The sequence below is a fragment of the Suncus etruscus genome, chromosome 6 (assembly GCF_024139225.1).
Source record: "Suncus etruscus isolate mSunEtr1 chromosome 6, mSunEtr1.pri.cur, whole genome shotgun sequence".
NCBI lineage: Eukaryota > Metazoa > Chordata > Mammalia > Eulipotyphla > Soricidae > Suncus > Suncus etruscus.
This window is the reverse complement of record NC_064853.1, coordinates 2,118,721-2,141,605: the sequence shown is the minus strand read 5'-3', so window position 1 is coordinate 2,141,605 and position 22,885 is coordinate 2,118,721. Positions and strand designations below refer to the sequence as shown.

The following is a 22,885-nucleotide window of genomic DNA, read 5'->3' as shown; positions in this document are numbered from 1 at the left end:
TCCCCTTCAGCCCCCACCTCGGGTGCAGCGCTGGGCCTCTTTCCTGGCAGACGATAAGCGTGTGCTCACTCGCAGACCTCCAGGGAGAAGCTCATTGATCACTACCTGGCCCACGCTGCTGAGGACCCGGCTTTGGAAGGCACCAGCACAGGGTAAGGGTGACTTCCTGCCACTTGGGCACTGCCAGCCCTGCTCGCCCTCTCTGTCTCCAGGGGACCTTGAACTGAGGCTTCCAATCTGAGTTTTCCTAGTCAGCTTCTCTCATACAAGCCAGAGGAGACTCCTCTCACCTTGAAACCATGGGGAGAGCCACCTTCTCACCCGAGACTGCATGGCCGTGTTCCCCAAAAGTGCCTCTGAAGCCTTGCCGCCTCCTCTAGGAAGTCCAACTACATCTCCCCACTGGACGACTTGGCTTTCGACATGTACCAGGACCCCGAGGTGGCGCAGCTCATCCGCCGGCTGGACGAACAGAAGCGGGAGGCGGTGCGGGCCGAGCGCTACGACCATGCCAAGAAGCTCAAGCAGGCCATCGCTGACCTGCAGAAGGTGAGGTCACGCGCGCCACCCCAGGACCCGAGCCCAGGGACCGTGTGCCAGGGGCCGTGTCCAGGACGCCTGTGCTTCAGGTGGGCGAGCGGCTGGGGCGCTACGAGGTGGAGAAGCGCTGTGCCGTGGAGAAGGAGGACTACGACCTGGCCAAGGAGAAGCAGCAGCAGATGCAGCGGTACCGCGCCCAGGTCTACGCACAGCTGCAACACCACGGCCTGGAGGAGCCCGAGCTGGTGCGAGAGCTGGGGGGCAGCAGGGGGCTAGGGTCCCTCAGCTCTCTGCCAAGTGCCCAGCAGCCACCCACCCCTCACAGTCCTGTGCTCTTCTGAGGGTGCAGAGAGGGACCCAGAGCACTGGGAAAGGGGGGGAGCTGGTCAGCTGCCTCCCCCATCCACTCTGTGGGTCCTTTTTCTGTTTCTGGGATGCAGCAGGCAGCAGAGCTGGGCATCAGTGCCCCTGCCCCTCTGGGTTCCCCTAGAACCATGATGACCTGCCATGCCTGCCTAGGCAGAAAGATGTCTCCGCAGTAGCTAGTGGGGTGCACAGAGGAGCCCTCAACATCACTCCGAGCTGCTGTTTCTCCATGGCTATGAGCTGGGAGACTCTGTCCCCTTGTTCCCCAGATGCGGGCCCCCCTGGAGCTGGGCCCGCAGCCACTTGGGCCCCCGGGCAGCCCTCGGAACCTGCCACAGGAAGATGCAGCAACTTCAGAAAAGCCACCAGCACTCGGCCCGGGAGTGACCCCTCCACGAGCCCCGGCCACACGTTCACCTGCCACTGAGCCCGGCCCCAGTGCCCAGGTGAGTGTTCCTTCGCCAGGGTGGCATCGTAGCTGCCAACCACATACCCACATCAGTGGCCTCCTGGTGATTTCGGGCGAAGAGGAGGATGGACGGTGGGCGCTGTAGGGCCTCCCCACACCTCCCTTGACCAGCGTGAGAACTCAGAGCAGTGACTCCACCAGCGCCTACTCCGCCTCACAGGCCCCTTCCCTGCCCATTTCCTACTCAGGAAGCCCCATACTGCCGGCCTCAGTGCTCTGACTGCCGCCTCAGCTCAGACTCTCAGAGGGCCATGGCGGACACAGCCCACAGCACACGCTGCTCGGGCACCAGCCCTGCCTTCCATGCCTGGCACAGAACAACACGACCCCCTTTATTTTCCCTGTTAGTACTCAGTGTGGATCAGTGTCAGCTTAGCTCAGAGCCACTTGCTCTTACACAGAGGATCTGTCACATCACCTCAGACACTCCTCTCACAGGACAGTCTTCTCACGGGACCCTCCCTGAGGGGATACTCTCCTCACTGGACACTGCTCACAGGCCGTCCTCTCACAAGATGCAAGCTTTATCACATTAGCCCCGGAGACTTCTCACAGGAGCCTCCTCCCTCTCACAGAACCCAACCCTCACAGAACTCTCCCCTCAACAAACACGCACCTCACAGACCATTGTCTCACTGGCCTCAGCCTCTGTCACTTTCAGCATACAGGACACTCCTCAGAGGACACTGGTCCCATCACTTTGAGTATGTGGGACAGTTCCACTCACAGGCTACAGGCCAGGATCAATACTCGTGTCTTTAAGGTTTCCTTATCTATAGGGTGCATCCCCGAGTGAGTTGGGGCTGCCCCCTCTCTCAGGCTATACTGACCACAAGGCTATACTGTCCCTCACGGGGCAGGGTTCCTCCCACCCTCTGTTTCCACACTCCAAGACCACAGCGGCCAGTAGGTCAACCTTTTGCAGAAGTGGCAGGTGCACGGCCGTGTGGTGCCCACAGAGGCCCCAGGGCCCGTTAGGTCTGGAACGGAAGGACATGACGGAAACACAAGCTATGTGTGTCTCCAAACGGCGTCAGGGTTTCCTTGAACTGTCGGCTGGCCTGGGAGGAAGCATGTCAGGAAACAGCCAGGCTGGGGCAATGAGTGTGGAACTGGTGTACAGCCCAGGGAGCCAGTCTGGGGGCCGTTAGTCACTGTCATTCCGGGCCAAGCTACCAGCCTCAAGCCTATCTCCTTCCAGCTCGAGCCTCTGCCGTACGACGAGCGGCCGCTGCCCACCTCGCGCCAGCCACAGGCGGCAGGAAGGAGTGACCCTGACATCAGCGACGGCCCTGGCGGCCCCATGAGCGAGCCCGAACCCTTGACGGAGAAAGCTTGGCGGGAGGCAGGCTCTGCCATCGAGGTGCTGGGGGAGAAGCTGGTGAGGAGGCCTGCGCTGTCCATAGGGGCAGGCCCGTGAGAGGCGCCCGCCCCCCGGGAAGGGCACAAGAGGGTGGCCTGGCCCCATACTCAGAGGCCATCGGGCGGGTGCTGGGGGCGCAGGCGGTGTGTCCACAGGCGTTGTGCTCTGGGCCAGGTGGCGGGCGCCTATTCCAGGACGTGGTCATGCCGTGAGGATGCACTACTGGCCCTCTACAAGCAGCTGTCGGAGATGCCCCTGGACACCCCCAAGGAGGAGCTCAAGAACACGCTCAGGGCCGCCGTCTTCCTGGTCCGCAAGGCCATCAGGGATGTTGTCACCCCGGTGAGTGGCACCTGGCATCCAGGGCACCATTGGGTCCTGAACACAGAACCCAGGGCCAGGGCGGCCCCACGGGGTGGGCTCAGCCCTCCTGGTGTGCAAGGACTGGGTTTCTCGGGGCAAGGGATGAGGCTGCCAACCAGTGCCCTGCCTCAGGCAGCAAGCACAGAGGCTGTGTCAGGCCCGGGGCAAGCCCCCACCCCCTTTGTCCCACCCTGCTCCACTGTCCCGCCCTGTCCTCAGGTCTTCCAGGCATCACTGAAGCTGCTGAAGCTGCTAGTGACGCAGTTTATCCCCAAGCACCGTTTGGGCCGGCCTGAAGCCACGCACTGTGTGGAAAGGACCATCCCTGTGCTGCTGTCCAGGACCGGGGACACATCCGCACGCCTCCGCCTCATGGCCTCCAACTTCATCCAGGTTGGGGCCAGGGAGCCCCTCAGACCAGTGTATTTCCTGTGGCCTCGGCCTGTCCCAGGTCCCATGGCCATCCTTAGGAGTCCTGGGTCTGAGCACGGCCTACTGCTTCGGCACTGTGTGGGGCACAGCAGACAGTGCACATTGAGTCTTCTGCACCCCGCTGAGCCCCGCCACTGAGCCCCTCTGGCCTCACTGCACCAACAAGAGTTCCCGGGAGGGTTTCAGGTTTCCTGAGCACTGCTTTGGGGGGACCCAAGTGCCCAAATGACTGTATTTGTGCTCTTGGTTTCCACAGGAAATGGCCTTATTCAAGGAAGTCCGGGCTCTCCAGATGGTCCCGTCCTACTTGCTGCAGCCCCTCAAAGCCAATGCATCCCCACACCTGGCCCTGAGCCAGATGGGCCTGCTGGCACGGCTGCTGCGGGACCTGGGCACCGGGAATAATGGCTTCCCTGTGGATGCCGTCATGAAGGTGAGGTGGCCAGACCACCTGGGTCTGTGGGGTGAACCCACATTTCAAAAATCATTGTGTTTCTCCTGGCTGCCAGTGGGTGGAGGAGTATGCTTGCCCCGTGTCCTACCACTGTCCCTTAACAGCTAGATCAAGGGCCCGGAGCCAAGGAGGAGGGATTGGCCAAGCAAGAGGCACATCACAGTGCCAGGGAAGCACAGAGTGGCTCGGCAGCTTCAGATGCTGCCCAGGTTCACATGCCCCAAACATAGGCCCTGGCACTGCCCAGGTTCACACTAACCCCCTCCACCAGAGGTGCTCCCGTTGGGCACATTGTCCCTGGTCAGAGTTGACACACACACACATCCCACCCTGTACCCAGCTCAGCGCCTTCTGCTGCTCTGTCACGCAGAGTTTGGGGTGTGTCCTCGATGGGACACGGCAGCCACATGTCCACCCACCCTCCTGAGGCCACCTGGGGTGTCTGCTGGGCTGCAGCCTCTGGCAGGGGCTTACATGTGACTGAGCACAGACCCTGGTGCTATTGTTGGGGAGGACGTGGCTTCCCTCTTCAGAGCATCTCCAGTTCAAGGGGGCTGCACCCCTGGAAGTGCTTGAGTCTGGAGTGGCCAAGGGGCCGTGTTGGGCTAGGCCTTGGTGACCGCTTGAGCCTCTGCTATTCGCAGTTCACTGTGAGCGCCCTGGAGCACCGCGTCTACGAGGTCCGGGACTCGGCGGTTCAGATCATCCTGGACCTGTACCGGGAGCACCGCGCCGTGGTGCTGGAGTACCTGCCGCCCGATGACGCCGTCACGCGCAAGAACGTGCTCTACAGAACCATCTTCGACGGCTTCGCGCGGATCGACGGCCGCCCCACCGATGCCGAGCTCAGGGTGAGGGCCTGTGGGGGACGTACGGAAACCTGCCCGCCGGGGCTAGAGGCCAGGCCACCGCACTCCCAGCATCGGTCCCCCTGTCCGCCTGCAAGTCTCGTTCCTGTCCCCTCTGTGACAGGTATGATCTCGGCAGCGCGCCTCCGTGAGTCTGGGCAGCATGGCCGAGGCGTCCCATGGCCTGAGACAGCTGCTGTGCTTCGTCTCCCGCCTCTGCCTGCCCCGAAGAGCTTCTAATGGAGAAACGTTTCCCTCCAGGCACAGAGGAAAGCAGCCACGGAGGAGGCAGAGAAGCGGAAGAGGGATGAGATCCAGGTCCTGCAGGAGCAGCGGGACGCACTGGAGGCCGAGGTGCAGGTGCGTGTCCGTTACAGCCGCCCCATTAGGTCCCTGGACACCCCCTGCCCCCCCTCTCAGCTCTGGCCAGAGGGGAACCATTGAAGGGTTTGGAGGAAGGGCCGGAGTGACAGGACAGGACAGAAGGTTACCAGCTTTGCACGCAGCTGTCCCTAGTTCAATCTCAGGCACCTCTGTAGTCCCCCGAGCACCAAGTACAGAGGCAGGAGATCCCATGAGCATCACTGGGCATGATCCAAATAGTAAAGCTTAAGTGTTTTGAGGCTTCTCAGCTGGGCAGGAACTGATTCACCTCAGCATGGGGGGGCCTTGAGCCCCGTGCTCTAGAGAAAGTGGATTCTGGATTCTTGTCCCCGGAAGCCCTCAGCTTGGTTTCCTGGTGGAGGGTCCATCCGTCAGGCACAGGTGAATCCTGAGCTGGGAGTCTGACAGTCACACACACCCCGAGCTGGGCTGGCGCTGCTTTCTGGAGCCAGGGGTCCTTGCACCGGCTACTGCCCAGAGGTAGCTCACCCCTGCCCTTTCCGCCTTTCTGTAGGCCAGGGACACCGATGCGGCCAAGGACCAGGCCCAAGGTATGTGAGCGTGTTCCCACACCAGCCTGCTCCCCTCACAAACACCTCCACCAAAACTGGGGTGTTGGGGCCCAGAGAGCTAGCACAGCAGCCGGTTCAGGACCAAAGGTGGTTGGTTCGAATCCCGGTGTCCCATATGGTCCCCCGTGCCTGTCAGGAGCTATTTCTGAGCAGACAGCCAGGAGTAACCCCTGAGCACCGCCGGGTGTGGCCCAAAAACCCCCCCAAAAAAGAAAAAAAACCTGGGATGTTGGGTTTCTCTCTGGGCCTGATTATCCCCAGTGTACAAAACCACAGACATTTAGGGCCAGAGCACCCAGATAAGTGAGTACCATGACAGGGCACGCCTGGCTTCAGTCTGCCACCCCACATGACCCCGGGAGTGATCCCTGAACACAGAGCCAGGAGTAACTTCCTGAGCACTGCCAGCTGTGTCCCAAAGCCACCCCTTCCCCCAAAGGAAAAAAAATATACTCTATGTTGAAAACCCAAGACAAGTCAGGTAGAGAGACAGTGCCGGACGAAGACACGGGCCACCTGGTCCCCAAACCCCACCAGTGCAGCAGGGATGGCCCGTAACACCCCAGGCTGCGTCCTCAGCATCACTGGACCCGGCTGGGGTGACCAAGAATTTCCAGAGGAGCCGCCAGGTCCCCTTAGGACCCCCCCAAAAAACAAACGAAAACCGTTAGACAAATAGACGCCCCCCCCCCTTAAATCCTGACTAAAAATGTGAAAATGCTTCTAAGGAGCAGCGAAACTTGCCTATTATTTCCTCATTTCTGTGTAGAGTCTCCGGGAAGGAAAGCAGATCCCCAGGACGCTCCGGAAACCCCCGATAATCACTACCTAGACAAGTGAGTGCCCCCAGAATCCCTCCCCGACAAGTATCCCAGTATTCAGATGGAGGAGTACCCTGGATAATCAGTACCTAGATAACTGAGGACCGGACTGATAATCACTACTGGATAAATGAGTGCTCAGTACGCAGGGAAGTAGCCCAGATCACCACTAGGAGTATCCCAATCAGCACTCCCCAGTCGGGGAGCCCCAGATATCAGTCCTCAGCTTGCTCGGGGTCTTCTGTGGGGTCGTGCTCAAAGGAGCACCTCAGACGCTTCCTGCCCAGAATCGCTGCTCACGTCAAGGAGCACCCAGACTCGCTGCTCACCCGTGGGTTACCCCAGAGCACTCTGCTGAAGGGATGAGCACCGCACCCCAGAGAGCAGCCCCCTGAGAAGTCGGGAGGAGCCACACCCCCCTGTGCACCGAGGCCACAGATACTTGCCGTCCGGCTCAGGGCAGCTGTCAGAGGTGCCTGGGGCCAGGAGGACACTCTCAGGCCCAATTTGATCCCCCGAAGTGTGTCCCAGTAGCGGGAGTGTCCGAAAACCAAAAGTCAGATTAAAAGTCAGTAAAACCCAACTGGAAAATCTCCAGAGGTGCCTCCAGACCCCATTCCAGGTCCACCTACAGGCTTGTGTGTACATGATTCTGGGTACACAGCGGGACTCAGGAACCCAGCACCCTCCCCGCACGGACACCCTTCTGCCGGGCCTCAAGGAGTGCCATGGCGCCCTGGGGAAACTGAGGCCAGGCACCGAACCCAGAGAGCCCAAAGCCAGAGGGCCACCCTGCACAGTGCCACCTCCCTGCTCCCCCGCTCGTTGCAGGCTTTGCATCTTCTGTGGGGAAAGGAACGAGGCCTTCACCGGGGAGGGCCTGGACCTGCACTACTGGAAGTTCTGCCTCATGCTCACGCGTTGCGGCCACTGCCAGCAGGTCAGCCGGGCCCACCACCGAGCTCATGCTGGCACGTGTTCACACACTCACACATGTATGGGCACATGCTCTCACATGATTGCACAGCTTACATTCGCATACATGCACAAATGTTTTTTTGTTTATGCGTTTTTAATTTCTGGGCCACACTTGGAGGCACTCGAGTCACTCCTGGCTCTGTGCTCAGAAATCACTCCTGGCAGGCTCAGGAGACCCCATGGGATGCAAACCCAGGGATCAAACCCGGGTCGTCCACATGCAAGGCAAATGCCCTTCCCGATGTGTTATCACCCTGGCCCCAATATGCACAAATGTTTTCAAACACAAGTGCTCACACACATTCTCACACCACTGCAGTTCTGGCACCTCCCAGACACAGCACACATGCCCCATCTGTGTCCCATCACCCACACACAGTACATGTGCCCTTCTCCATGTCCTGTGTGTGACCAGGGTCGCCCTTCTCTGAGTCTGACAGCCCCGGGTAGCCCCTTCCTCCCTGTGTCCCGTACACGGCCTGAGGAGCCCCTTGGTTCCGCCCGTGCCTGCGTCTCGCATCAGCCCCAAGCCTGGGCACTCAGGAGGGGCACCCAAGGGTGCTGCTGCCTGGGACACCCTGTGGGATGGGATGGGTGTCCTGCCAGCTGGGTTCTGGTGCCATACCCCCTATGCTGCCCGTGTGAGCTTGTCCTGACATGGGTGATGGGCAGGCGGGCAGGGCAGGGGGTTGACGCTGCCTACGAACTGGATATTGCGCTGGCCGGAGCCTCGGTGACTGCCCTCTCTGCCCCCCCATGATGGGCCCAGGTGGTGGAGATCTCCAGCTTGACCGAGCACCTGCTGACCGAGTGCGACAAGAAGGACGAGTTCGGCAAATGCTACCGCTGCAGTGAGGCCATTCTCCAGGCGGAGCTGCCGGGCCACATCAAGGCCAAGGACTGCAACCGTGAGTGCCCGGCCAGCCCCCAGCGGCCAGTGCGGCCCAGCCCGCCTTTGCCGCCCCTCGCCCCTGCCAGACCCCATACTAACCTCTCGCTGAACCACTTCAGCTGCCAAACCAGAGAAGCTGGCGAGCCGATGCCCACTGTGTCACGAGAACTTCAGCCCTGGGGAAGAGGTGAGGTGCCTGCCCCACACACCTCTACGCTCACCCCGCCTCCCTCTCCCTCCTCACTTCTCTTCCCACCTCACTCCTCCTTTTGTGGTTGTATGGGCAGTCTCGAGTGGCACCTGCTGCCCCTCAGCCTGGGTGTTACCTGCCACCAAGGGTTCTCCTGGTGCGTCACTGTTCCCGGGGGAGCCCCTTGCCCCTGCCCTGCTCTCTCCTCACGGTGCCTTGGCCTCACAGGCATGGAGGGTGCACCTGATGGGCCCGGGCGGCTGCACCCAGAACCCGCGCAAGACACACCTGGTACCCAGGGCCCCCGTCCTGCCACCCGGTGAGCACCTTGTCTGGGTCCTGCTGCCCCACAGAACAGGTTCATACGGCCCTGGGAAGGCCCTGGGGACCAGCCCTCAGTCTTGGGGTCCCTACATGGAGCTCCTGGGTGAGGCCATTCCTGAGAGGAAGGAAGTGGGTGGGTACAGGGTGGTGCAGTGGGCGGGCTCCAGGCCAGGCTGGGCCCCAGAACGCTGCCTCTAGAGCCCCCCTCAGAAGCCACAGGAGCTGGGCTGACCTCCAGCTCTCCGTGCTCTGCCCTGGGCTCCGGCTGACCCCACCCCAGCCTGAGACCTCCTGGGCCTGTTGTGGGGTCACGGCCACGCTACGCATCTCTCCTGCAGGAAGAGGCGCGGCCGGGATCAAAGCCGTGGCCTCGAGCTCAAAAGTGGCCAGTAAGATCCCCACCCCCAAGGGGGGCCTGACCAAAAACTCCAGCCGGACCTACACGAAGCGGTGACAGTGACACACGCACCCTGAGCCTCCCGCTGCCTCCTGCCCACCGCCTTCAGCCCTCTCCCTCAAGGGCACCCCAGGGCGGCCTTGGAGTCCCCAAGAGCAGCATTGCCCACACGAGTCGGCCCCTCCTGCACCTGCCCCGCACCCTAGGACACACCGCCTGGCTCTTTCACCCAGCAGAGGGCACAAGACCAACCCCATCGCATGCCCCCCACCCTGCTGCGTCCCACCCGCCCTGCCGCGGGCCCCGCCTCTCAGGACCATCAGTGAGACCAGAAATAAACTCCGCTCTGACCTTGCCCTGCCCTGCTCCTCCTGTCTGTGCCACAGCCCCCGCCCCCCAGTGCCACACACCGAACCAGCTCCCCACAAGCACTGCCCTAGTGAGTCCAGAACCTTGCCCGGAACCAGGAAACCAAACCCGAAGCCCAGCCCCTCCTGCTCCGGGAACAGCAAGACCGGTGCCCGTGTGTGTCCCCCAGACCCACCCCAAGACCTGCTGCAGGTGCCTGTGTCCCAGACCCGGAGGGTGATGGGCGTGTGCAGAGGTTGTGGAGTTCCGGCTAGAAATGGGCAGAATGGGGACATTGTGTCCCCCACAGTCAGCACGTGAGCACCTGGCACCCGTTCCTTGGAAATGGGTGGGTGCAGAGTGGGGTGGGTTCCTGGCACAGGCCAGGACACAGTGAGGTGAGGCAGCTCAGACCCACTATGAGCAAAAGAAAGAGCAGTGCCAGGCAATGCCAGCCCAGGGACAAAGCTGCCACTGTGAGGGGCTCCGCTCCCGGAGATGTGACCCAGCCCTGGCAGGATGGGCAACTCTCTGCACACAGGCTCCTCCCTAAATCTCTTTTCTCTTCCATCAGTCAAAACCGTGAAGAAATAGTGACATGATGGTTCTTTATGGTTGTGATCCAAAGGCGTTGAGGCATTTCACTTGGAGCAACTGGCAACCTCAGGTGCATTTCATTTCAAAGTCCGTGGCTTTCAGAAGCTCACTTGCACTTACTTGGAAATGCCTCCTGCGTGCCCTCTGTGTCTTCAAGGTTTTAGACACAAACCAATAGGGAACCAGGGATAAAAGGCAAGGTAAAGGGTGCTTCAGGGCCAGAATGCCAGGACAGGGGAGGGCGCTTGCCTTGCAGGTGGCCAATCCAGTTCGATCCCCAGCGTCCCATAAGGTCCCTCAGCACCACCAGGAGTTTGTCCCCAAGTGCAGAGCCAGGAGTCAACCCTGAGCACGAGGTGTGGCCCCAAAACCAGCAAACCAAAAGGTGTCTCAGCTCTTTGTAAAGATCTCCATTGCAACAGGGATGGATTATTGTGTTTTCATTCATAGTTAATCTAAAAATGTTAATATTTATTTCTTTTATTTTCATATTTCAAAATGCTTCCTCTAACAAGAATTGTAGCTATAAATCCCACCTCAGAGTGCACATGTAAACACTTAATGCCACTTTGCAACGTTTTAACGTTTTAACCTAGTTTTCTATTTGTCCTTATTTCAGGTATAGGATTATAAAATAGCTAATATATTTTCCTTGTTTTAGAGCTCAGGGGCTGTTCATGCCCTGAACAATGTAATAAAACGATCACTGAATGTTTCTCCTTTACTTCCAGACCATAACTAAAAGCGGCCGGTCACTTGCTCAGCTTAGCAGGTGGGAGGGAGTTTGGGGCCCAGGTATGTGGGGAAGGGGCTGCTGTGCTCTCTGTCCTTTTGGGCAGGCAGTGGCATCCGTGGGGTGGTGGAACTCAGGCCACCCCTACCCAGGGCCTGTCCCTCTCAGTTGTCCGTGCTGTCCCATGGTGAAAACTGAGGCGGAAACCAGCTCCCGCATCTGTTTTCTTTGTGGAATCCAGACTCAGAGGCTTCTGGGGAGGGAGCCTGTGCCCACCGGGTTGGGCACTGCAGTTAGCTGGGGTCCTGCTCGCACCTGTCTGCCCCACATTCCAGATTCTAACAGGACACCCCTAACCCTGCAGCAGCACCTGGTGGGGTTCTGGGACAGCCGCTGCCGTGGGATGGGGGCGTCCAAGACCCACTGATATCCAGCGGCCACTCCCAGGGGCTACTTCAGTCAGACCCGTGATGGTTCCTAGGCGCAGCATGGGCATTCGTTACTGCCCCAGAACAGGACAGACAGACAGCCCAGAGGAAAATCGGAATGTGTGTACCTGGTGCAGCAACTCCGAAGCTTTTTATTTTGTTTTTTGGTTTTGGGACCACATCCGGCGGCACTCAGGGGTTCCTCCTGGCTCTGAGCTCAGAAATCACTCCTGGCAGGCTCGGGAGAACTAACTATATGGGCTGCTGGGGATCGAACCCACTTGCCAGGCAAACGCCCTACCGCTGTGCTATTGCTCCGGCCCCCCCCATGAGCTCTTAGGGCAAGTTGCTGCCCAGGGCACGGGTGAGCCTGGTCCGGAGGCCGAGCACAAGGCCGCAGTTCACAGAGGAGCAAGCATTCGGAGGCATCTTGGCAGAGGAGGGAGAGGCGTGTGGCAATTCTGCAACAGGCCGAGTGACGTGCACAAGGCAGGCCTCGGGTCCCTGTCAGCCGAAGGCTCGTGCCTGCTGCACCTGGGCCGGGCGGCCTCCCTGCCTGCCTGGCATCCTGGAATTCACACGGCCCTTTCCATCGGACTCAACCAAGAGCTCTAGTCGCTCGGGCCGCCCGCCAGGCCGAGACGTCCATACACCAGCCGGCCGGCAGGGGGAGCGCGTCGTCGCGTCGGTCCGCCCGGCGACGCTGTAGCCACCTCTATGTCCTCGGATGCACCGCCCCCGGAAGCACTCCAGGGCAGGGGGGGGGGGGGTGGCGCGTTGTCGCCTCGGTCCGCCCGACGGCGCTCTAGCCGGCGCTCCGCCCTCGGATGCACCTCCCTGACCGGAAGTGCCGCGCCGTATCCCGGAAGTACTCCATGACGGGGGTGTGGCGCGTAGTCGCCTCGGTCCGCCCGACGGCGCTCCAGCCGCTATTCCGCCCTCGGATACACCTTCCTGGCCAAAAGTGCCGCGCCGTGCCCCGGAAATATTCCAGAAAGGGGGAAAAGCGGCGTTTTAACGGTCCGCCCGGCGACGCTCTAGCCGCCGCCCCGTCCTCGGATGCACCTCCCTGGCCGGAAGTGCCCCGAAAGTACTCCAGAGAGAAAGGGAAAAGCGCCGTACCCCGGAAGCGCTCCGTGACGAGGGCTTGGCGCGTCGTCGCTTCGGTCCGCCCGACGGCGCTCTAGCCGCCGCCCCGCCCTCGGACGCACCTCCCGACCGGAAGTGCCGCGCCGTGCCCCGGAAGCGCTCCGTGACGGGGGCGTGGCGCGTCGTCGCCTCGGTCCGCCCGACGGCGCTCTAGCCGCCGCCCGCCCTCGGACGCACCTCCCGGCCGGAAGTGCCGCGCCGTGGCCCGGAAGCGCGCGGGCCGGGGCAGGGGCGGCGGCGGCGGCGGCGGCGCCATGGCGGCCGCGGCGGCGGCCACGGCGGCGGCGGGGGAGGCGGAGGCGGAGGCGGCCTGGCCCGAGCTGGACGCGGCGGAGCGCGAGCGGCGGCGCGAGCTGCTGCTGACGGGCCCGGCGCTGGAGGCGCGCGTGCGCGCGGCGGGCGGGCGGCTGCCGGCGCGGCTGCTGGCGCTGCCGCTGCTGCACTGCCTGGAGGTGAGCGGCTGCGCGGCGCTGCGCGAGCCGGGCCCGGGGCTGGCGGCGGCGCTGCCGCGGCTGCAGTCGCTGGTGCTGCGGGGCAACGCGCTGGGGCCCGAGCTGCGGCCCGAGCTGGGGCCGCTGGCGGCGCTGCGCGTGCTGGACCTGTCGGGCAACGCGCTGGAGGCGCTGCCGCCGGGCCGCGGCCTGGGCCCCGCCGAGCCGCCGGGGCTGCCGCGCCTGCAGAGCCTCAACCTGAGCGGCAACCGGCTGCGCGAGCTGCCGCCCGACCTGGCCCGCTGCGCGCCGCGCCTGCAGAGCCTCAACCTGGCGCGCAACCGGCTGCGGGCGCTCCCCGACGAGCTCTTCCGGCCCGGCGCGCTGCCGCTGCTCGGCGAGCTGGCGGCCGCCGACAACTGCCTGTGCGAGCTCAGCCCCGGCGTCGCGCACCTGGCCGCGCTCAAGGTCGGCGGGACGGAGGGGCGGTGGGCGACACGGGGAGGGAGAGACCTGGACAGAGAGAGGGAACGGGGCGTGGCACCCCCAGCCCGGACCAGCCGGGGCCCCTGCCACACACCCACACTCGCCCCACAAGGGCCCCTGTCTCTGCTGCGTCTCACCCCGTGGCTGTGCGGAGCCTGGAGGGGCCTCTGGGCCCGGAGAGATAGCACAGCGGCGTTTGCCTTGCAACCGAAGGTGGTCGGTTCGAATCCCGGTGTCCCATAGGGTCCCCCGTGCCTGCCAGGAGCTATTTCTGAGCAGACAGCCAGGAGGAACCCCTGAGCAGTGCCGGGTATGGCCCAAAAAACAAAAAGAAAGAAAGAAAGAAAGAAGAGAGAGAGAGAGAGAGAGAGAGAGAGAGAGAGAGAGAGAGAGAGAGAAGGAAAGAGAAAGGAAGGAAGGAAGGAAGGAAGGAAGGAAGGAAGGAAGGAAGGAAGGAAGGAAGGAGGGGCCTCAAGAGGACCCAGCATGCGCCCTTTAGCCCTATAGCGAGAAAGGCCTCCATGGGCATGGGACCCATAGCCAGGGCCTGGGCCCCAACTCCTGAGCCGCACCTCAGCCCCTTCCCTGCCCCGCGCCCGCCCGGCTAGGCCTGTTCCCTCGGCCCTCCCCACCTCTGTTCGCCTAGTACAAGGCTGGCCTCCTTTCTCCAGCCATACTCACTGCTGAGGTCCGGCAGAGTTCGCTAAGGGGGTGCTGTGGTACCCGGAGAGGCATGACAGGAGCCCCCCCCCCCCCAGCAGGCTGTGGTCTCGCGTTCGCCGTGTCCCTCTGCTGCTGGGCTCGGTCTCCACCCTCACCCCCATCCCCTCTCGCGCGTCCCGTCCCCAGACGCTGGACCTGTCCAACAACCAGCTGACTGAGGTGCCGGCCGAGCTGGCCGACTGCCCCAAGCTCAAGGAGCTCCAGCTGCAAGGGAACCGGCTGCGGGACCGGCGGCTGGAGAAGATGGTGGGCAGCTGCCCGACCCGCTCCATCCTGGAATACCTGCGCGCGGGGGGCCGGGCCGGCCGCAAGGACCGCGACAAGGACAAGGACGAGAGCCGCAAGAAGAGGAAGGAGCGGCGGGCGCGCGACAGCGAGGGCGGCGAGGCGGGCGCCGTGGCCGAGACGTGCCAGCTGCTCCTGCGGGTGCTGCACGTGGCCGAGAACCCCGCCCCGCTCGCCATCACCATCACCCCCGAGGTCAGGGAAGTGCGGCCCTTCTTTGTGGGCGCCGTGGTCAGGGGCATGGACTTGAACCCCGGAAACGTACTCAAGCGCTTCCTCGCTCTGCAGGTAGGTGGTACTGGGACCAGAGGGGGGGGTCCCACAGGAACTTAGGTTCACGGGACTGTGGGAGTGCCCAGGTGAGGCCCAGCTGTCTCCTCCGGTGGGTGTTCCAGGAAACATGGAGGCCCCAGAAACCCAGTGTCCATCCCCCGTGGTTGGACTGATCTGTTCTGAGCCCATGGTGGTGCAGGAATAGACCCACCCGCCCGCCCGCCCAGTGCCTGTGGTGGGAGCTGCCTCCCCTCTGGTCACTGGCACCTGTGGTGGCTGCGAGAGTGGGGGACGCTTGGGAAGCCAGTGGTATCTGACGGTGGCTGTGTTCAGACCAAGCTGCACGAAGACGTGTGTGAGAAGCGGACGGCAGCCACCATCGCCACTCACGACCTGCAGGCCGTGCGCAGGCCCCTGGTCTACACCGCGCGCCCGCCACAGGACCTCAAGGTGCCCACCCACCCCATCCATCTCCCATGCCTGTAGACCTCCGCTGGGGCCAGGTCTTGGTAGCTGTGCCCCTGATGGGGGCGTGGGCGTGGGGATGAGCTGCTGGCCCTGCTCCTGGCCAGGGGGAACCTGAACTCAGGGATCCCGCCCCTCCCAAACATCCGAGTGTGGGGTCCAGCTGGCCTTGGCCGACCCCACGCTCTGCTCCCAGATAACCCCCCTGGGGCGCAAAGAACTGAAGGCCCAGGAGCTGGTGCGGCAGCTGCAGCTGGAGGCCGAGGAGCATCGGAAGCAGAAGAAGCGGCAGAACCTGTCCGGCCTGCACAGGTGTTGAGGGGAGACTGCAAGGGACAGAACAACACACATGCCCCAAGACCAGGCCCAGTGCAGGGCTTCCCAAGGGTGGGCTGGAGTGGGGGGTGCTGGTTTGTCCCCCTCAAAGAAGAAACTGCCCTAGAGGCAAAGTGAGAGCAGAATGAAGAGAGCATTTGCCTTGCACATAGCCAGCCCAGGTTCAAACCCAGCATCCTATAGGGTCCCTGTACCCGCCAGAAGTGATTTTTGAGTACAGAGCCAGGAATAACCCAAACACTGCCGGATGTGACCCAAAAACCAAAAGGAAACTCCCCCAACTGTACCTAGCAAGGCCAGGCAGCTGGTCATGAGTATCCGGATCCTGCTGCTTCCCCCGGTGGCTGCCAGCAGAGGACAGGGAACCCTGACCCACGCCCCTTCTCTGTCCCCCCTCACCCCCCAGGTATCTGCACTTGCTGGATGGGAAGGACAATTACCCCTGCCTGGTGGACGCCGACGGCCACGTCATCTCCTTCCCGCCCATCACCAACAGTGAGAAGACCAAGGTGCGTCTGCAGGACCGTGCCTGGTGCCCGGTGCTCAGTGCCTGGGGCCGCCCACTCACACCCCGCTCACTTTCCTGCCTTCCACAGATCAAGAAAACCAGCTCCGCCCTCTTCCTGGAGGTGACCAGTGCCACCAGTCTGCAGGTGTGCAAGGACATCATGGACACGCTGATCCTGGTGAGTGCCTGCCCGTGCCCAGTGCCCCCCGCCCCCGCCCTACCTCACCGCACCCGTTGCTGCCGGGCCTCGCCCCCGCTCAGGCATCTTTCCTGGCCCACAGAAAATGGCAGAGCTGCACAAGGCCACCCAGTCCGACCGAGAGGACGGTCCCCCCTCAGACTCAGAGGCTGAGGCCGGCCCGATGCCCCATGCCAACGGTCCCGAGGAGACCCCCCTGGTGGTGGAGCAGGTCCGAGTACTGGACCCCGACGGGCAGCTGCGGGTGGTATACCCCTCCAAAACCGATCTGGCCCTGGCCGCCGCCCATGTCACCGTACTCCGTTGACCGCCACTGGGATGCGCCTTGGTGGGTCGAGCTGCGTCCCTGGGCGGTCCTGGCCTGAGGGTCCCCATGTGATCATGTGCTGCAGTTGCCACTTCGCCACCAGCCCTGGTTTATGGTGACATGGGTCCTGAGAGGTGCCTCCCTCAGGGCTCAGGATGGACCCCACAGTGACTGTTGCTGAGCCTTTCAGCTTTTTATGGACGTTGACGTGGCTCGATGTGCATTTAGCCGATTCCCTTGGCCCCAATCCTGTGGGTGGCCTGTTCACAGCTGGTGGTAAACAGCCCTTTATTAAAGTTTTCTTCGCTTCCTTTGACACTGGGTAATTCTCAGGAGAGGCTTGAACCTGACTGAGCATCCAAGGGACACTGGAGCCCGAGTCCAGCATGTGAAAAGATGCTCCTCTGGGCACCATCTGAGTGCAGAACAGGGCCTGGGCAGGCCTGCTGCTCCATCTATACCCACAGCTGTGCTGGCACTTGGGGCTGACACAAAGCCCCGGGACACGGTCCAGGCTGCACTGTGATGGGGTCAGAGGGGAACGTCTGTGCCTGTGCCCCCGTCCCACGAAGTCTGTGCCCTTCTTCCTCCTCCACAGGGAGCCTGCAGCACCTGCCCCTCTGCTGAGGTGGGTGTAGGAACTGTCAGGGAAACTGAGGCCCCGGGGACTTCCCTGTCACCCTCCTCCCAGCCCAGCATGTCTGGAGTCGGGTCACCTGCCATCTTTGTGCGCCCTGAGGACTGGGCCTGACCCAGATGCAGAAATAGGGACACCCCCCCTAAGGTCTTGGAGGTGCATCACTGAGCCCCCTGGCCCCAGGCCAAAGGTCACACCCCAGAAGCAGGGCCCTCACCCCTCCCCTGTGGCCTCCCCCAGATCTGCAATCCCGCTGAGGCTGCGCTGCCCCAGGCTTAGGGCTCACAGACTCTGGGCCCCCCCAACCCAGTGGGCTACCTGGCAGGATGGGGTTTTGGTGAGCCAGGAGAGGAGCCAGGCCAGATCCCCCACAGGATCAGCCTCAGCCCTGCCCCACATGGCCACAGCCGTGCGCTGCAACCACCGTCAGCCCTGTCCTGCCATCTGTGCACGACCCCTGAGCTCTCCCCTATCTGCACCATATTCGAGACCCCCAAGACCCAGTATAGACTCCTCTGTGGCTTTTGAGATTGTGGGACTCTGTCCAGCAAGTACCCCCCAGTGCACCCCCTCTGATTGTACCTGGCTAGGTTGGCAGAGAGCACCCATGCCAGAATGGGCAGGAGACGGGGCCCAGGATAGGGCCAGATGGTGACAGAAGGAACAGCTGGACATGGCCACCCTCAGGCCACCCCAGGGTGCCCACAGCCTAAGCCCATGGGGGGGCGGGGGACGACACGACATCCCGGAGCCTGTGTACAGGGAGATGGACCACAGTGCCATCCTTTTTAATCAGCTCTCAGACCAGCCCGAGCAGGGGCAGGGGCTGAGTCCCAGGGAATGGCGACCTTCGCCCCCACGTCACTTGCACTTGTGCACGTAGTAGCCGGTCACGTAGCCCAGGATGAAGACGACCCAGCCCAGGACCAGCACGATCAGCGCCTTCAGGGCCACACGCAGCCGCCCAGAGACCCTCAGGGGAGGACCTGGCGGAGGGGCCCCAGCACGGAGGAGCCTGGGAGTGAAGGGGGTCGGGATCAGCCCCTGGTGGGCTTCAGGAGGAGCAGAAGCAGGTGGGCACAATGGCAGGCAAGGACCCCGGGAGGCAGAGGGGCCTGGGGGAAGGTGCAGGGGGCGGAGCCACTGGCAGGGCCACAGCAAGCCTGGCCCTGGGGTCCTTACCCGTGCCAGCTGGGAGCGCCCCCTGTGCTGGACTCCGTGTCCATGGTGGCCCCAGCCTGGCTGCCTGGCTCCCAGCGACAGTACTGGACGCTGCTGTCCGGCGCCTGCATGTGGTCCTGGGGGCGGGGCAGTGGGGGCTGCGGCGGGGCCCCCACAAGGGGCACACGGGCAGTCAGGAGCCCCGAGTCCGCGGACCTGCCCGCAGACACAGCTGAGAGGCCAGCCTCCGCCCAACAGCTCCTGGGACTGAGGGGGCCCTTGGACACTGAGGCCGCCATCTGAGACGAGCCACGTGGGGCCCAGGCTGGGGCCTGGCCAGCACCACCTGTTGCCCCCACCCACCGCCCGACCAGCCTTCTCCGCATTCCTGACCCGCCCCTAAGGGGCCCGGTGCACACCCGCTGGTCCTGGCTCCAGCTGGAAGGAACCAGACACAGGGCCCTAGAGAGCACAGCACACAGGGGCGCTGGCCTTGCATGCAGCCCACCTGGGTTCGATCCCCTGCACCCCACATGCTCCCCTGAGCCTGCCAGGAGTGATTCCTGAGCACAGAGCCAGGAGTCAAAAAGTTAAATAATAATGCGAGAGATAACATGGAGGTAAGGCATTTGCCTTGCATGCAGAAGGACAGTGGTTCAAATCCTGGCATCCCATATGATCCCCCAAGCCTGCCAGGAGCAATTCTGAACGTAGAGTCAGGAATAACCCCTGAGCGCTGCCGGGTATGACCCAAAAACCAAAATAATAATAATAAATAATAATAATGCGGGGAGTGCCGACCCACCCCAGGAGATTGAGACTTTGCTCTGCAGCAGTGGTGGCCTTTCCCCCTGGAGTCCTACCCAGTGGCGCAGTCAAGACAAGGGGCTGTTTCCAGTGGGAGCAGCGTCTCCAGGAGCCCTGAAGCTCAGTGCAGAGAATCCCCCATTTTAGCCCCAGATGACGGTCATGGGCTAAGACCAGCTTCATGCCCTGGGCCCTGCGTTCTGGCATTACCCAGATGTGGCCAAATGGGGGTTCAGGGAGCCTGAGTTCTCAATAGCAGCCTTTCTGATGTGATGGCTGGAGCAGGAGTATCCCGTCATCCAGACATCCTGCAGCTGTACCTGGGGTGGGGGCACTTCCACAGCCACACCACCCCATCAGGTGCTGCAGAGCCTATCCCTGTCCTGTGCAGCCCAGCACTGGGAGTAGAGGGGTGCCAACAGCAAACTCTGGGCACACTCCCTTGCTCGTGAGCCCCACACCTGCTAGTCATATGACAGCCAGGACCCCCGGGAACTGGGGTGACCACTTTGCCTGGGGGTGGGGGGACCCACCTGCCAGATAGCTGCAGGTAAATCACACCCCTCCACTCCCCACACCTTGGGGGATCCCCGACTTACAGAGGAAGGTCCCAGCAGGAAAGTTCCAGGCCCTGGGAGGACAGGTCAGGGCCCAGGGGGGGACAGCACCTCCTTCCCAGCAGGCTCTGAGCTACAGCAGGTGCCTCGGAATTGGGGGAGAAAAAGCTGGAAAGAGGAAAGCAGAAACAACGCGGACTGGAGACGGGGAAGGGGTCTGGGGTCCCGCCAGGAACTGGGAGGGTCATTCCCGCACCTCCCTGCACCCAGGCGGTGATCCAGGACACCCCCTGCGCCCCAGGGGCCTCCGACCCACCCCAGCTCACCTGATAGGCGGCTTCCTTGCAGTCCGGCTGGCCGGGAGGGGTGGGGCCTAGAAGGGGGTGGGACCTAAAGGGGCGGATCCTGGTCGGGGGCGTGGCCCAGCAGGGACATGGCTTGGGTGGGCGGGGCTCGACCTGGTTTGGGGCGTGGGCGTGGTTTGAGCTGCCTTGGGGGCGTGGTCTATCAGCTGGGCGTGGTTGGCTCGTTGTGGGCGGGGTCGAGGGTGTGGGCCTGGCCTCCCTCCTAACACTGCAGGTGCAGAAGCCACTGAGCTGTTCCCCCAAACCCACCTCCCGACCCCCAAACCCTGCAGGCTGCAACGCTTGCCCTGCAGGCGGCCCTTCTGGAACAGGCTCATGTGCAGAAGTGGGACATCCTGAGCCCAGCCTGGACTTTTCCAGGTTTTGGGGGTCAGGGCCTGGGCCCAAATACAAGGGAGCAGTAAGGGATGCAGATAAGACAAGAACAGTGCTCCCTCCCTTCTTCTCATGTTCTGGGGCCAGAACCTGCCAGGCCCCACCTGGGCCCCAGACAGGCCACATAGCCCTACCCCAGTACACCGAGGATTAGGGCACTGGGGACAGAGCCCCACCCACTCTAAGTGGTCCCACAAGGCCATGTGTCAGCCTGGGGCACCCCCTCAACAGAAGCCACAGCCCGCAGTTCCCCAAGAAAGAGAAGCCAGAAAAGGAGTCTCGGCTCCCAAACCAGCACTCAGAGGGTGCCACAGGGCGGGTATCCCAGGACGGAGCCGAGCTCCCCCAAGAATTCCCTGGGAGGGCCGGGTAGGTGGCGCTGAAGGTAAGGTGTCTGCCTTGCAAGCGCTAGCCAAGGAAGGACCGCGGTTCGATCCCCCGGCGTCCCATATGGTCCCCCCAAGCCAGGGGCGATTTCTGAGCACATAGCCAGGAGTAACCCCTGAGCGTCAAACGGGTGTGGCCCAAAAACCAAAAAAAAAAAAAAAAAAAAAAAAATTCCCTGGGAGGGGAGAGCGGACAGCAGAGGAGGATGGTGTGGAAGTTTAATCCTGAGTTGAAGCCAGGTCCTTAGGAGACCCCCAGTCTGGCCCCCGCTAGGCCTACTTGTTGGGCAATTTCCTGGTCTTGATCATGGACTCTGACTGCATCAGGGGGGGCGCCTTGCTCTTCGGTTTCAACTGGCCAGAGTGCTCGCTCTTCTCGTTGATGATGGTCTAGGGAAGAAAGACCCTCTGACTTTCCGGCCCCACAGCCTGGGCTGAGCCCCAAGGCCCCTGAGACGAGCAGCTACTGAAGGTGGACCAGGCAGGGGACCAGCCTGACACCCGGTTCCGGTGAGGGGCCTGTGAACACGGCGGTGGGAAGCCAGTTACCCCAACCTGCTGCACCCCGGGAACTACCTGTGTGTTCCTCATCTGGGTGCTGGTACCTGGGGACACAGAGGGGACACACAGACACGTATGGAGAGCAAAGAGCTTCCCTGGGGGTTGATAGAGGCCCCATGTTCCATAGCATCGGCTCAGCCAGAAGTCAGCTGAGGAACAGGGCAAGACGGTGAGCATTGGGGTGCCTCGCCATCCTGCCCTGTTCCCTCACCATGTGCGCTCACACTGACCAGGATGCCAGAAGGGGTGATTAGGGGGTGTCTCTGAGTGCACTTGCCTGGAACTGAGGCTGTTCTATCACAGGACACCATGGAGTGCACTGACCTTGCGGGACACCAGGGGGCATCCTGACCTCACCGCTTCCTGCACTCCCAGACACCAGGCCTGGCCTCCAGGGCCAGCTCTAGGAACAGACCCACCTGCAGCTCTTCCCTGGCCCTTGTGCCCCAGGCCAGCCCCCTCCAGAGCAGCCTCTGCCCTCTGCCTGGTCCCTGCCAGCCCTTCTGAGCCATCATTAGCTACAGCAGCAATGCCCGGCGCAGATGGGCCAGCACGGACCCTCCGCGGGAGAACCTTCCAGCGGCCGAGCACAGAGGGACAGAGGACTCCACAAACCCACGACGTGAGCAGTTTTAGCCCCAGTGAAAAGCCGGAGGATTCCAGCTCCACAGATGCTGGAGACAACCGGTGCCAACCCAGAGCAGCAGGACCAGCAGCTGCCCCGAGTGAGGCACCAAGCAACGCCCTAATGGCCCAGATCACAGAGTCGGGCAGGTGTGCACAGCTCCAAGGATGCAGGAAGCAGGCAGGTGTGGGTTCGAGACAGCTCAGAGGGGTGAAATGTTGATAAGGGAGGAAACAGTGCAGGGAGGGCCCGGGAGATGCTCCGAGGCTGGAGCACTTGGCATTGATCCACGAGTCCCAGGTCTCATTCCCTAGCACCTCATTTTCCCCCAACATGACCAAAGGAGAACCCCCAACACACCGGGTGTGCCCCCCAAACATAGCAAAATGGCAGAGTGAAGGCTGGATTGGGGGGAGGGTCAGGAAGCAGCTGGCGAATTCAGCAACTAAAACAGGAGCAGGCACAGCAGACCGTGAGATTCAAAACTCGGGAAGGGTGAGATCAGAATTAGGACCCTTCAGAATAGTGGAGAGGGAGACCAGAGAGATAGCACAATGGTAGGGGCATTTGCCTTGCCTGTGGCTGACCCAGGACAGACCTGGGTTCAATCCTCGGCATCCCATATAGTCCCCTGAGCCTGCCAAAAGCAATTTCTTTTCTTTCTTTCTTTCTTTCTTTCTTTTTCTTTCTTTCTTTCTTTCTTTCTTTCTTTCTTTCTTTCTTTCTTTCTTTCTTTCTTTCTTTCTTTCT

The 22,885-nt window shown here is 62.1% G+C and overlaps 3 protein-coding genes across 4 annotated transcripts in view; 2 read left to right on the top strand and 1 right to left on the bottom strand.

The window, feature by feature from the left end:
* The window catches only part of CEP104 (centrosomal protein 104), a 223,291-nt gene that overhangs the window by 4,286 nt on the left and 196,120 nt on the right, over positions 1-22,885 (top strand). The window contains exons 6-22 of one of the 2 annotated variants that reach the window (XM_049775295.1): positions 76-152; positions 381-549; positions 630-785; positions 1,176-1,352; positions 2,577-2,756; positions 2,913-3,080; positions 3,321-3,494; positions 3,790-3,966; positions 4,632-4,838; positions 5,097-5,195; positions 5,734-5,770; positions 6,561-6,627; positions 7,444-7,552; positions 8,360-8,498; positions 8,602-8,669; positions 8,901-8,991; positions 9,335-9,459. In XM_049775295.1, the coding sequence (XP_049631252.1) occupies positions 76-152; positions 381-549; positions 630-785; positions 1,176-1,352; positions 2,577-2,756; positions 2,913-3,080; positions 3,321-3,494; positions 3,790-3,966; positions 4,632-4,838; positions 5,097-5,195; positions 5,734-5,770; positions 6,561-6,627; positions 7,444-7,552; positions 8,360-8,498; positions 8,602-8,669; positions 8,901-8,991; positions 9,335-9,450 (2,211 nt within the window). In that variant the 3' untranslated portion in view covers positions 9,451-9,459. Of the gene's footprint in view, positions 1-75; positions 153-380; positions 550-629; positions 786-1,175; positions 1,353-2,576; positions 2,757-2,912; positions 3,081-3,320; positions 3,495-3,789; positions 3,967-4,631; positions 4,839-5,096; positions 5,196-5,733; positions 5,771-6,560; positions 6,628-7,443; positions 7,553-8,359; positions 8,499-8,601; positions 8,670-8,900; positions 8,992-9,334; positions 9,608-22,885 lie in introns of those variants that run through there. The other variant, XM_049775296.1, reaches the window with a different exon arrangement.
* On the top strand, positions 12,903-16,971 carry LRRC47 (leucine rich repeat containing 47). Its single transcript, XM_049774566.1, has 7 exons — positions 12,903-13,547; positions 14,415-14,861; positions 15,180-15,296; positions 15,508-15,623; positions 16,054-16,156; positions 16,244-16,333; positions 16,437-16,971. The coding sequence occupies exons 1-7, from the start codon at positions 12,903-12,905 to the stop codon at positions 16,659-16,661; spliced, it is 1,743 nt and encodes a 580-aa protein (XP_049630523.1). The 3' UTR covers positions 16,662-16,971.
* SMIM1 (small integral membrane protein 1 (Vel blood group)) lies at positions 18,160-18,590 on the bottom strand. The gene is made up of 2 exons (XM_049774565.1): positions 18,481-18,590; positions 18,160-18,313 (listed from the first exon to the last, which is right to left on the bottom strand). Exons 1-2 carry the CDS (start codon positions 18,588-18,590, stop codon positions 18,160-18,162), a joined length of 264 nt encoding a protein of 87 aa, XP_049630522.1.